Source organism: Myodes glareolus, chromosome 14, assembly GCF_982192425.1.
Source record: "Myodes glareolus chromosome 14, mMyoGla1.1, whole genome shotgun sequence".
NCBI lineage: Eukaryota > Metazoa > Chordata > Mammalia > Rodentia > Cricetidae > Myodes > Myodes glareolus.
Genome location: NC_142039.1, coordinates 67,099,379 through 67,114,059, shown reverse-complemented (window position 1 = coordinate 67,114,059; position 14,681 = coordinate 67,099,379). Strand labels below are relative to the sequence as shown.

Below are 14,681 nucleotides of genomic sequence, written 5' to 3'. Positions count from 1 at the left end.
GAATGAAAGTTTGGGTACAGCTCACCTCCAAGAGAGTGGTCCTGCTTCACCCGGACCTGACCCGACTGGTCTCCAACATCCTCATAAAGCTAATTTCTCCCCTCTCTCTACACAAGCTTGTCTCTTCCTCCCGGCATTTTTGTAATCAATCTGGGTGGTGTTATTTTTTTTTTCCTTTCTCTTTTTTTTCCCCACATTGCTGTTGGATAAAAGATCCCGCCCTTGATTGAAATGGAATCTTCCACTATTGAGCGAGCCTTTGTTGAATGAGTCATCGGCGCAGCCGCTCATTGGCTGAGGCCGCCTGAGCCCAGGGGATTGCCTGGCACCGGCTGCAAGGCCCCGCTCCATTCACAGAAACGCTGGCTCGCTCGCTGGCCCTTTCATTCACACAAACAGCATCTCATTCACATTCTGTCGTTTTTTTGTCTGCTTCTAATGAAGACCACGGTTTGGGAATGGTGGGACTGACTTGCTTCAGATTGGAGGGGGACTCTAATCACCATCGAAATCGTCCGTGGGGTGCGCATCTGCTGTTGCTATGCAAGCTAGGGGAAGGGAAAAAAGAGAGTGCGGGGTGGCTGCTGGGCTAGGGCTGCAGCGCGGTTGGAGAGCGGTGGGGACGCGTTTGCTGCGACAGGGCGGGCCTGGCTGCTCAGCGCTCCTTCGTCCTCTGGAGCCGGCCTCACCCGTGCGCCCGCCATGGGTGACGCTCCCTAAACTCCGTTCCTGGGACTCCCAGAAAGCCTGGGAACCTCGCAACCACCTGAGATCAGCCCTGGGCGTGAGAAGACTCAGGGTGACCTGCTAGTGTGCTAGAAGGCAAAAGCATTCGCTGGCACAGAAGTTACCGGGAAACTTCGACAGCGGTTGACTTCCCTGTGATGCAGGTTATCTATCTTAATGCATGAGGCCACCTGGCAGAGGCTACCGAGGAAGGGGTCAGTGGGTCTCAGAATCTTGGACAGACCTTCGGGGAGGCTGTCGATGTCCTGCTCTCCTAAACGCCAGGAAGAAAGGCTGTGTGTGTCATTGCAAGCCTGAGAGCCTGACTCCCAAGGATGAGGCCGTTCTTCCTGTGGATTTGATGAGCAGTTAGAGCAGCCACATTTTTTTTTTTTCCCTGCCTGACTGCAGGGCTGCAAAGCAGCAGCTGAAGGGACAGTGAAATGGATTGGTGGTGTTACTAAGGCGTGCTTCCAGGGCTTAAACACATTCAGCCGGAATAAAGCTCAAAGCTCAACCCTCTTCTTTCCCTTTTTCTTTCTTGGCATGGATTTCTGGAGCCTGTTGCCGCTCATCAGAGAAGCACCATTCTTTTTTGGAAGTAGATTTTCAACTTAATCCTGACTGAGAAAGGCTGCTGGCTGCTGTAAATGATCAGGCAAGACCCCCTGAGCTGTACTGAGAAGAAGTTCATGTGCGGATTTGGGTTTTTGTGTGTGTGTGTGTGTTGTCTGAGGAATTGCATCGCCACAGACATTCGCCAGCAGACACTCATGGCTGCTCTGTGGATGTGAACAAGAAAAGCAAACCACAGGAAACCGACGCCTTTTATTTTTTTTACATTTTCACCTGATGGTGAAAGGTCCCCTCTTTTCCTTCTTTTTTGCTGAAAAATTGTTGCTGCTTCCCAAATCAGGATTCATCAGGATTTGCTTGAAGACTTCTTAAAAAGCCTTCGTCACATTTTAACGCATCGCTCGCTGTCAGACACTTCTGGGGCTCAGCCTCATGAGCTTGGCAGGGGAAGAACGAACCCTAGCATGGAATAATGGGTTTTGGAAAGTTCAAGGGATCATTTGAAGGAACTGGATTTACCTTTGGCACAAATGCAGGATGGGGCAGGGATAGGTGAAAAAGCAAAGATTGGAAGGAAATATCTGCGAAGGTAGAAAAAGGAAATTTGAGAACTGATTGGCTGTAGTTGCTGTCAGCGGGTGGATGTCGTTTTCTTCTCTCCCTCTCTCTCTTTTTGCTACAGGAAGTGGTTTGCGGAGCTCACCGAGCCTTTGTTGAGAAGGGTCTCCTCAGAGTGAGTCACGCTTTTGCTGGGAGCAGACCCGTGCAGCTGGGCGCTCCATCAGCGGCAACTATGACTTTTGCAAGGCAAGCGTTCCACCCCAACCCGTGGTCTCCTGGGCCCGCGCTACGTGTCGGTTGCTCTGCTGCCTTGTAACGGTGTGAGGGCTCGGTCGTCGGCCTCGGCTGTCCCTCTCAGGAAAGGCTGTCCTGGGACCCCAGCTCCTTGTCCCGCTCTGGGGCCCGCGGCTCGTGTGCTATGCGCGGCAGCCCGCGCCGGGGCCGGCACCAGCAGCGCCCGGGCGGATGCGGCGAGCTCACGGAGGGGCATGCTTCCACGCACCAAGTACAACCGCTTCAGGAATGACTCGGTGACATCGGTCGATGACCTTCTCCACAGTCTGTCGGTGAGCGGCAGCGGCGGCAAGGTCTCGGCGGCGGCGCCCGCGGCGACCCCCTACCTGGTGTCGGGCGAGGCGCTGCGCAAGGCGCCGGACGATGGGCCCGGCAGCCTGGGCCACCTGCTCCACAAGGTGTCCCACCTGAAACTCTCCAGCTCCGGCCTGCGCGGCCTGTCGTCCGCTGCCCGGGAGCGGGCGGGCGCGCGGCTTTCGGGCAGCTGCAGCGCGCCCAGCCTGGCGGCCCCGGACGGTGGCAGCGCGACCCCCGGGGCTCGCGCCCAGGCCACCAGCATGAGCGCCTCCAGGAAGAGCCGGGCCGGCGACGAGCCGCTGCCCAGGCCCCCGCGGGGCGCTCCTCACGCCAGCGACCAGGTGTTGGGGCCGGGAGTCACCTATGTGGTCAAGGTGGGTAACCCACACAGCTGGGCGAAGGTCCTGGGCCAGGGTGCGTGGGGGAGTCGGGACGCCTGGGGACAAATGTCCTCTGAAGCCCCAAGGTGCGGGGAACACAGACGACGGTTGGATGTGAGGAAATGCGCCCTCCTTAGCCATCCTCTTGCTCGACAGGGCAAGGAGTGAACTACAAATGTGCCTTTCGCTGGTATGTGGGGTAAAGGTTGAACTGTCTGGTCACCTCGCATGGGGCCTGCTTTCCCCAGAGCACTGGTGTTGAGACATACTCCTGCCACCTGGCTTCACCAGGAGTCCTGCCATTCCCTCTTGCTCTAGGCGTCCATCCTGGGATCATGGTCTGGCCTACCAGAAGTACACTAGTCAGACGTGGCAGCCACCTCTGCCAAGCCCCGATGAGGGATGTACCCCAATGACACAACTTTTGTGTTCTTCGGTGGTGGCGGGGTGGGTCATATTGCCCCTCCAGAACAAGAATGCCCAACTTCTGGAGGTCAGGGCAGAGGTAGCCTTGCTTCCTGTAAGATGGGTTCTAGTGTCTTACCTGGAAAGATACTCTTCGGCACTGAACTGTTTTGGTTCAAGGAGTAGTTGGGGCTATCTATCGGGTGATAGTAGTCTTTCCTTCAAGTGAGCTAAGAGGGGATGAGGCTGGGGCTCTTGCTCCCCCAGGCTGGAAAGGAGTTTTTCTTGCAACACAAATAATGTTAATCGTTTTTCAAAATTTCACAATGTAACTGGTAGAATTCCTACAGTTCACAAGCATCCCATGGTGTTTAAGGTACTCAGTACAGCTCAGGTAAACTACTAACCCATTTCCTCCAGTCTGACCTGCTGAAACAGCCACAGCCACGCTTCTCCCAGGTGAGGGCCAGGAGAGGGTCCAGGGGCTTACCCCAGGCGTGGCTTTTCTGATGAGACAGAAGCTCTCCCGGCCACCTGCATTGACAAACCTTTAGAACAGTCTGGTCTGTAAGCACTAGTCGCAGATCCAATTAAAAAACCCCCACAGGGAGCATCTTCAGGTAGATATGCAGTATCTTGGCAAGTTGGAACCAAATCCCCAAAGGAATACATGCTATCTTTGACTGTATAAAACACATAAAGAGAATGTGGCCACCGGAACCTCCCCCCCCCCTCCAGTCTGCACTTGAATTTGACCTCTCAGCTACTGAACGCAGATCATATTTTAGCATCACGTTTTAGCAAAAGGGACACAGTTCAGCATCAAACATACACATTTGGTTGAGTTTAATCTTTAAAGGGATGAATATTGCTTATTTAAATGATATGTCCAGGGTCCAAAGAGTAAAACTAACGAAGCAAGAAACCAAACAGAAACCAAACCACGGCTACCTGGAGGCTAAACCATGACTAGAACATATTCGTTACCTCTGTTAGCTTCATAATTGCATCTTCTGCTTCTGTTTGTGAAGCGTTTAAAACAGGCACACGGAACTGGGCAAAGCTGTTGGTGCGTGCTAGGCAGAACACAGAGGTTGTTTTCAAAATGAGGGGCAATTCTCAAACTCATGCTTTGAAAGACCCACTTTGCTTGACATCAACTGTATCCATTCCCAAGGAGCAAGTCATTGAATTTGTAATTTGAATATTCAGCCAGACAAATTAAAATGGTATTTTAGGTAGAGGAACCACTTTACCTAAGGTATGGACCAAATGAGAAACATAGGAAGATAGTGGTTTAGCCTAGACTCTTTCTGTGGGGACAGGTTTGAGTTATCTCAGAGCCTGTGGCAGTGCATTGAGGGTCAGAAAGCTGATTGGGCCTACTCTGAGGCTACTTGTCCAAGGGAGAGGACACAGCAGTGCCCCAGGGATCCTGGCACATGGAGGTGCATGGTAGCAGTCATTAGTGGCCTGTACTGTCCTCTATTGTCACTGTTTAGCGTCTGTGAACAGTGGTGTCATGTGAACATAAGCCCAGAGGTGGTCCCTGCATCCCTGAAGAAGTCTGAGATCATACAGAAAGAAACCCAGACATTAAAGGAAAACTGCAGTCCTGTGTGCGTGTTGCCTTCAACTGACTGGATGACTCTGTGTTGGCACATGTGAGCAGATTTCCCACCTTGCCATGTTGAATTTTAAAATGACTTGTTTTATTGAAAAACTGAAAATCTCTTAATTTAATGTTACTGAGGAGTGAAAGGTTCTTCTGATGCCTTCAAAAGCCTGCATTTTATAACAGGAACTCAGTTCTAAAATCTGAAGGTTTGTAGTTTGCAAAACTGCTTAATTCCATTTGATAAAATTTTGTTTTCCAAGTTAAAGGCAGTCCCAGATACTTTCCAGCTTTCTGGAAGATTCCTACACGGCATCATCACAGGTTTTCTGCAAGAGGTACCTAGGGGTAGGTGGTCGCGGGATGCTGTACACAGCAGTGGTAAGACTCAGATACTTAGGCTACAGGACAGGGGTACTGTACCTACTGCAGCCTGATGGGTGTTGGTTGTTGACAAAACATCAAAGCATTTCTTCGGCAGCTGCCGACATTTCCAGGGAAGGATGGAAAAATGAAACTGAGAAAGTTCTCGGAATTCCAAGCCAACACCACATTTAACCTGTATTTTCAACTATCCCTGCCTGCTGCTAGTTTGCCCTCCTTTTTTAAAAGTTTTTTTTTCCTTTCTTAAGACAGGGTCTTAGTATCCAGGCTAGATTACTATATAGTTAATGATGACCTTGAACTTCTGACCCTCCTACCTCTAATTCTGTGTGGAAGCTGCAGGTGTACATAGCCCTGCCTGGTTCATGGAGATCCCCTGGGGCTGGGGATCAAACCTGGGGCTTCCAGCACCCTAGGAAAGCACTCTGTCAACTTAGTCACAGCCCCAAGCCCTGCTATTAAGTAAGAGCAGGGGCTTACATACTCAGGAGGACTCAGGTTTAGACTAGTGTGAGCCAGGCCTCGCTGGCAATACTGTAGCCCTCGAAGTAGCCCAGGCACTTGTTCAATTGTGGAAACATAAAAGAGAAAGAACAAGAATCCATACCCCAGATAGACAGAGCAGAACATTCTAACAACAAAGAACCATAAATAGTGTCATTACACGTCTGTCTAAAGTTTGCTTTCTGTTTGGATGTGACAGTCTGTAACACGCTGGGGATGAAGGAGGGTTGCTCGGCAGCAGCTCACCTGCTTGTGGTGTGACTGCCCCGTGGATCGCTCAGGCTGCTTCACCTTCTCCTCCCTGGTTCTAGGGAGACTTTAGAAAGGAAAGTCAGTCTGAGCCTGGCCCTGACGAACCTCTGAAGACACGTGGGTCTCAGGTCCTGTTTTGGAACTGCTTGGTGGAGTCTGAGACTACAGTCATTGGGTGTGAGACTATGGTGTGCCCCAAGCCAGCATGCGGCTCCAGCGTGGTCCTCACAAGAAGGGCTGTTTAGAGTGCAGACTTTAAAAGGCTGAGAGGGGTTGATGTGCTGAGCAGTGAACACATTTAGGACAGGCCCAAGTGCCAACGGCCAAAAGAAGACAATCCAAATGATGAATGCACGGCTCCTGTGCAGAGCTGGGCATACCGTGACTGCCACTCAAGAAGTTGGCAGGTTAGGCTATTCAAAGGTCCTGCTGATAGCTGTATTTCAGTTTGTGAGTATTACCCCTTTACTGGAATGAAGACGGCAAGCTATCTAGAAATTTCTTCCCCCAGTATTGGACATTGAACCCAGGGCCCAACACCTGCTCAGCTAGAGTTCTACCACGGAATCCCCAGGGCTAGAGGAGGTTTTACCAGCTGAGAAGGAGGAGTTATCCCCTGTTATTTGGGACTGGTTTTCTTCTGGAAAAAGGGCTTGGTTTTTTTTTTATTATTATTTTATTTTTTTATAAACTCTTTTAAAACAATTTTATTTCTCTGATTAATGAATCTGATGGCATCTGGGGTGTGTGAGTCATCTGCTTTATTCATTAATCTTCTATTTATCATTATGGATATTTTTATAAACTAATTTATCCTGAAATTTGTTCTTAAATTTTGATTGGACTCACCTATAAAGACGTCCTTTTTTTCCAGCTCCTTTTTAGTAACTGTGACTGAAATTCATAGCAAACAGTCACTTCAAGTCCGTTTAAGTATGCCCATGATGCCTTAGACAGTGGAATCAATCAAATTTGTTTTAGTTTTAGATGAGTTGAACTTTAAAAGTTGTTTTTTCTTAAAGTTTCTTAATCAGCTTGTAATGTATAGCTTGTAATGTATAGCTTGCATGAAAACATTGCCTAAAACATTTGAACAATATCTTTAGGAATTCTCATGGCATTACTGGTTAATTCTTAATTTCATCTGGAAAATGTGTCCCCTCTCATATGATATAAAGTGTTGATGTGTAAACTGAACACACTCTGTCACATATCCATATCTTACACCCCACTGCAAAGATATATACACATGCCATACACCACACATGTCACATACGTATATACTTTACATCCTACACACACACATGCACACACACTACATAGATATATATTCATACCACACATACTCATACACACCACACCACACATACAGAGTACAACCCCACGCCCCATATAATTACAAACACACACATCATTATAACCAATTACTACATACACACATACACACCACATATCATATATAAAACATCTGTACATCTTACGTACACAACACACAGATATGCACAGATGCCACATACCACACACATACCATTTTATGTCCACATATCTCCATTCTCTCTTACACTGCAGAGCTATACATACATGCCACAAGTACACACCACACACACACACACACACACACACACACACACACACACCATGTTCCATAATACTCTCTCACACACATTGCAGAGACATACACACACTTCACTACACACACACACACACACACACACACACACACACATATATACCACATACGTAAATACACATCTCACACACTATACACACCATATAAATATACACACATGTCATGCACTACATAGACTCATATCTCACATCACTATGCCATGCTCTTCCCATTGTATAGATATATACATGCTACACATTGCACACATACACACATAGCACATAGCATATACACACTGCATATACACAAATTCCACATCTTAATCATATACAGATACACACAGCACATGTCACAGACATATAACCCTCATCCTGCGTAGATACACACATGTTATATACCACACACACAGACACATGACACCCTCCATACATACATAAATACACTGACTGCACAATGCACCACATCACACACCATATACTCAGACGCATATCCCCACTCACAGACATCACATACATACATACCCCTACCCCCATGTATCATATACTCACATGCATACTTACCCATTTCTGCCTCTGCAACCCATAGCCGAGCAACCAGTGGTATTTGAATCGGTGCTATTTTCATTCTCGTTAGAAAGTAGCAAATGTCTCATTTCTAGAAATGCCCAACGACCTCATATGTTTCATTTGTATTCATGCTTAAGAACAAAGTCACCCTGAACAATAAGCTACCAGCAAGACTTTGTCCTGTACAAGGCAGTCCTCTGCACCGGGTTTTACCTTTACACAGATGCCTCATTTTGAAAGGTTCTACTTTAAACACCCTTTAAGCAAAGCCCTGGTGACAGGGAAGTTGGGTTGTCTCACAAGGTGTGCTGAACTGTGGTCTTGGCTTGGGTTATAGTGCATTGGAGTCTGAGGCTGGCTGGTGAGAGGCAGGACTGTTTGGTGTGGGCTTGCATGGTATCTCTCTGGATATTACCATGCCTGCTTTGGAAGTTATATCATCGGTGGTCTTTAAAGCCAGGAGGCTGGACTGGTAGAAATGTTGACGTCATGATTGGGAGGGCTCCCAATATCTAGCCTAATTGGAAAGATGGATCTGTGACAGGCACTGTACCTTCAGAAGGGCACTTGCCTGGGAGGAAGAGGGCTGGGCTGCTGTGCCAGGGCAGACACCAGTGCCAGCTTGGATGAAAAAGTATGGTAGGGATGAGAGGGGAAAGGAGGAGCCAGCACACTCATGAAAAATGGATAAGAAAAATGTGGAATCATTTAATTCACAATGAAATGGCCAGGTGTACATACTATCTGAAGAGGAGGAGAAAATGTATTACCACATAAAATCTTTGACATGTGCTGGATAAAGAATACTGGTCAGGTAGGAGACACTGAACACAGGACTACAGAGTGGGAGGATATTGTCCACAGTGTGTGTGTGTGTGTGTGTGTGTGTGTGTGTGTGTGCGTCCACTAAATGAATGTTGACCGTGGGGTGTGTGTAACTGTGTACTAGAATGAATGTTGCTGTACTCTAAGGATAGATGCTAACCATGAAATATGACTAACTGCTTGCTAATATGCTTGGCATTTGTACATGTGTGGTGAATGCACATGACTTCCACGTGATTCTGGTAATTACTGGTTCCAGGTTGTAATTATTGCTTTCCTATAGTGGCAGAAAACAACTCATTTTGTTCTACTTTGATTTCTTATCACCTTCTCCCCGCCAAAGCAACAACACTGACAAAGACCCCTGTTAGGTACATCTACCTGTGTTCACATTTTCTCCTGAGTTTTGGAATAATTATGAACGGTGCTAATCAAGCCAGAGTGGGGGGACTAAGGATCTCCTTTGGATCACTTGACCGCAAGCAATGTTTCAAGGACTGAAATCTGACTTTCCGCATAGCGTATCTTCATGCTTACTAGGGGAGTCTGGGGGCCTCTTGGCCCTCCTGCCCACCCATAGGAGATGGCTGCTGCTGTTCTCTGTGAGCTCACATCTTCCTGGTTCCGAGTTGGTGCCTCTTCAAGGGATCAATATTCAGAACTTGCTGTGTTGAAAGCAGCAGTTTGTCAGATTCATCGGTACATCCATCCCAGGATTCCAGGCATAGGGATGTATTATGTTGCTCTGGGGTGGGGTGCCACAGGTACTGAGGTCTGGCTTTCTAGCTGTGACTTGCAGATCTTATGAGAAACTGCCTACACACCCCAAACCTTCAGAAGAGGCATTTCGAAGAGCTAGCTTGAGAAGGGCTCTGCAGCAACCATGAGAGCGTCTGGGTTTCTGATCACCTGGTAGCCACGTGAATACAATGGAAACCACTCAAAGCCAAGATGTTTTGAGGAAAAAAAAAGTTTAGATAACTCATTGTTCTTGTGCTGAGGCTTCAGATGTGAAGCCACACAAAGGTCTCTTCTGAAGTGTGTTCTTGTTCCAAAGAGGAAACCTATAGCACAGAGTCTATGTTCTCTTCTTCCTGTTAAGGTGGTAGAAAAGAAGCAAAGAATCCATTCAAAATTGTGTGTGTGTGTGTGTGTGAGAGAGAGGGGGGGGGAGAGAAATGGATGTCTTCCTCAGTTGCTCTCCACTTTAGTTTCTGAGATAGGGTCTCTCCCTGAACCTGGAGATCATTGACACCACCAGATCAGCTGGCCAGTGAGCTCCACATCCACCTGCGTCTGTCTCCCCAGTCCCAGAGATTACAGGTATATGCTGCCTTGCATGGTTTTTATTTTATTGTGTGTGCTGGAATCAACTTCTGGTCTTTGTGCCTGCGAGCAAGCACTTTGCCATCCGAGCAGCAGCCCGGTCACCATCCCTGGTGTGAAGTTTTTTCTGTCCAAGGTTTTCACAGTCCCTGTAGCTTGGTCTTCACCTGGCCTCACGTCAGCCCCACTCTGCTGGGGTCATTCTGAGGAACGCCGTCGGCACAAAGCCGGTAGTTGCTTGACACTCTAGAGGTACCTGCTGAGAATAACTTTAATACTATTGCTTTTTTACTTTGCAAATATTAAATATTTCTACTGCCAATATCCCAAATAGAAGGCTCCTATTAGAGAAAATATGTTAAATATCAGAATAATTCTGACGTAGATTCATAGTGCCTCACGGTAGATTCATAGTGATAGGGTTGAGTGACCATGAATGGAAGAGCTGCTGAGACTGTGAGTGACATCTTTCTTTTCAGTAGATTTGCTTAGGTGTTCTGTCATAGTAAGGGGAAACTGGCTAACATGCAAAGGAAACTGTGAATAGGTGTGTGCGTGCATGTGTACACGCGTGAGTGTGTATGTGCATATTTGCACATATGCATGGAGGCCAGAAGTTAATGTCAGATATTTTCTTCAATTGCTCTCTGCTTTAGTTTTTGAGACAGGATTTCTCAATGAACCTGGAGCTTGCCAATTCCTCAGGAAAGCCCTAGGGTTTCTCCTGAGTCCACCCCCATGATGATAGAATTACAGGTACATTCTCCTGTACCCACTCTTTATGTGGATCTGGGGTATTGGCCTCAGGTCTTCATTCCTCGTGCTTGCATGGCTAACACTTTATCAAATGTTGTCTCCCCAGGCCAGTGTTCCAAGGTCTTTACAGAACCAGAGGCCTGGGTCCTCAGTTCCTGAATGTGTCAAGGTTCAGATGGCTATTGGCACCTGGAGCAGCCTGCATGTCCCTCCTGGCATCGCCACACAAGGAGTAGCAAGTGTAGCAGCAGGATATAGCACATCACATGTGTCAGAGGGACAGGGTTGTCCTAGGCACCCAGGAAGGAAGAATGTTTCTCTGCCAAGGTGTGTGACCACTAAAATGGAAATACCATGGCCTTTCCCTCTAATTTCAAATATTCATAAGAACGATACTTTATAGATGAAGTTGCACTTTAAGTTTTGCGCTAGTGGCACTCTGGAGAGGGCTCAGTTGCTCAAGTATCTCTCCTGGTAAGCATGGAGACCCTCCAATTTGACCCAGCATTCACTAAAACGCCAAGCATGGGGGCATGTACTTGTAATCTCCAATGCAAGGGAGGCAGAGATAGAGGGGTCCCTGAGGCTTGCTGACCATACAATCTAGGCTTTGCAGTGATCTCCCAGCCAGTGGAAGACCTGATCCAAAACAAACAAACAAACAAACAACATCAGAAACAGGGCTGGATGGTGCCTGAGGAAGGACACCCGTGCTCTGGTCTTCATACACCTCCCGACCATGTTCCTGCAAACACATAAGCACACTTACACATGCATGCACACATGATGTGCTCTTATGGAATGTTCAATAAAGTTTTTGATGGGTGTTTTTATTTGACTTTGACCAAATTAAATAACAGATAGTAAGCACTAGCAGAAAGTGGGACTAGTCAGAGGTAAGCCAGGGTCCCGGATGCTGCAATGTCTACCTGCCTCCCACTGTCTATGCCCATCAGCAGGAGGGAAGTTGGTGGCCCATTGCCTGCTCTGCCCTCTCCATCCTCTCCTATGGCCAGTGGATTTGGATTTGGGTCCTCATGGGTCTCAGAGGTGGAAGGACTGCTTTGGTTAAGGACTTCTCTGTACGAGTAGGTGCTGGCAGCTCTCTCTGCAGAACCGAGCTGTGGTTCTTTTCACCGGAAGTCACACCTCTTGTAATGAGCGTAACCTTTTTTGCACAGTGACATATTATCTCAGGTGGGAGAATTGTTTTCCTTACGGATGCAGGTCAGTTGCTGGAGCCAGGGCAGCATAAGAGAAGTGAAGAAAATGACTACCGTTTCCCAGCGAGGCAAACTGGCAGGTGTCCCTTGGGGAGGGCTGGGGTTACACAGCCCTCCCCCATTCACACCGGATGTGGATGCATTCCGGTGCAGAGCAGCCGTGACTACCAAGACCACGTCCAGAGGACAGCGTTCACAGCACTGCTCCCCATCTTCTGGCGTTTACAAAGATTTCTTCCTCTTCTTCTGTAACTTTCCAGGGACCTTGGATGGAGTGATACAAATGTCCCACTCAGGTCCAAGAACTGGACAGTCATTTATTTTCCAAACCTTCACTAGTTATGAGTCTCTGTATCAACTGTTGCCCGATGTAAAAAGAAGTTTCTCTGGCCAAGGTTGAGAGCAGCACTGTTCTACGAGTATAAACATAAATATTTGAAAGGTAGTTTGGCAACATGACCACTTAGCAAAACAGTAGGAGTGGGTTCCCTGCTAGACCTAGAGCCTCCTGAACCAGGAACTTTTGACCAGAGTATTAGTAGTCAGGGTTCTTTAGAGAAATAGAACTGATAAAATGACTATCATCTATCTATCTATCTATCTATCTATCTATCTATCTATCTATCTATCTATCTATCTATCTATTCAGCCATCCATCCATTCATACATCTATCTATCTATCCATCCATCCATCCAACTATCTATGAATTTATTAGAGAATCTTATAGGCTGTGGTCCAGCTAATCCAACAATGGGTATCTCCATATGGAAAGTCCAAGAATGAAATAGTTGTTCAGTCAACAAGGCTGGATGTCTCAACTGGCCTTCAGTATGCACCAAAATTCTGAAGAAGTAGATTCTAGTGGCAGTGAAGGAATGGACTTGCCAGAGAAAGCTGGGGCAAGGAGTCAAAGAGCAAGCTCTTCCTTCTTCCATGCCCTTTATATAGGCTGTGACCCAGATTTAAAGTAGGTCTTCCCACCTCAGATGATCCAATCAACAAAAATCCCTCACAGGTGTGCGCAGTAGCTTGCGTCGTAGCTCATCCCGGATGTTATCCAGTGGAAAAGAAGAGCCATCACAGTTGTCAGATTTACGGTACTAGGCCTGAATCCCTCCTGTGGAACTGGCCCATCTGGGAGAATTCTGATGTCCCTTTGTAGATCACAGTAGATCACAGGCTGTCCTGGTTAGCCTCCTGCTGTCTCTGTCTCCTAGTTAGGAGTCTGGAGAGGTGTGCTAGTGAGTAGAGCAAAGCTGCCATGGTTGACTTCTGTTTCTGTTGGGTGAGCAGCTGTGTGGAGAGATGGGAAGAGCCAGCCATGATAGGTTCACCCCGAGGTGCAAATGGCAAAGGATATACTGCGGTGGCTGGGAAATGATGGGTGTTCACTATCAGTTGCTTTTGCTTTTCACGTCACCATACAGATGTGCTGCTTTCCTCCTTCAGTCTCTGTCCTAAACACCCTGTCCTTCCTCTAGTCCCTTTAAGCCCTTTCTCCCTTTAAGCCATCGTTCTTATTTGTATTTTTTCCATTCCTGTGTGTGTCTGTGGTGTGCTTTGTGTATGCTTGTATTGTGTTGTGTGTAGTCTATGTGTGTGTACTCATGTATGTGCTTGTGTATGTTTGTATTGTTTGTTGTATATGGTGTATGTGTGTATACATGTGTGCATTTGTGTATGCATGTATTGTGTGTTGTGTGTATTGTATGTGTGTGCTTATATATGCTTGTATTGTGTGTTGTGTGTATTGTATGTGTCTATGCATGTATGTGCTTGTGTATGTTCTATTATGTGTTGTGTGTATTGGTGTATTGTATGTGTGTGTATGCATGTGGGTACATGTGTATGTTTGTATTCTGTGTGGTGTGCATATGTGTGTGGGCTTGTGTATGCTTATATGTTGTATGTGGTTGTGTGTATTGTGTGTGGCATATGTGAGTATATATGAATGTATGGACTTGAGTATGTTTGTATTGTGTGTTGTATGTATGTGATGCATGCATGTATTAAGCAAGGATCCTTAAAATAAATATATATTAAAAGGACATTTCAAGGATCAGCTTATACAGTAATGTCCAAAACAGTAATGGCTGTTTTCACACTGGAAAGGCTGAGAACGTGGTAGCTGTTTGGTCAATGATGCTGGGTGCTTTCGTGGTCCTTATCTGGCCCTGAAGTCCTGGAACATTCCTGGAGGGTTGCTGGGTTCTGATATGGGTGAAGGAAAGTGGCAGCATCAGTGGCAGCAGTGGCGGTGGGGGCGCCGGCAAGGTAGGTTGTGAGCAGGGCAGCTGAACTGGCAGGTAGACAAGCAACAAAGCTCCCTTCTTCTACATCTTCCTATCTGACTGCCACCAGGGTGTGACCCCATTTATGGA

At 47.2% G+C, this 14,681-nt stretch overlaps 1 protein-coding gene across 1 annotated transcript in view; it reads left to right on the top strand.

The window, feature by feature from the left end:
* Positions 1-322: 322 nt before the first annotated feature.
* Shc3 (SHC adaptor protein 3) overlaps positions 323-14,681 on the top strand; it is a 133,359-nt gene continuing 119,000 nt past the window's right edge. The window contains exon 1 of the mRNA XM_048447578.3: positions 323-2,828. Coding sequence (XP_048303535.2) covers positions 2,352-2,828 — 477 coding nt within the window. The 5' untranslated portion in view covers positions 323-2,351. The remainder of the gene's footprint in view (positions 2,829-14,681) is intronic.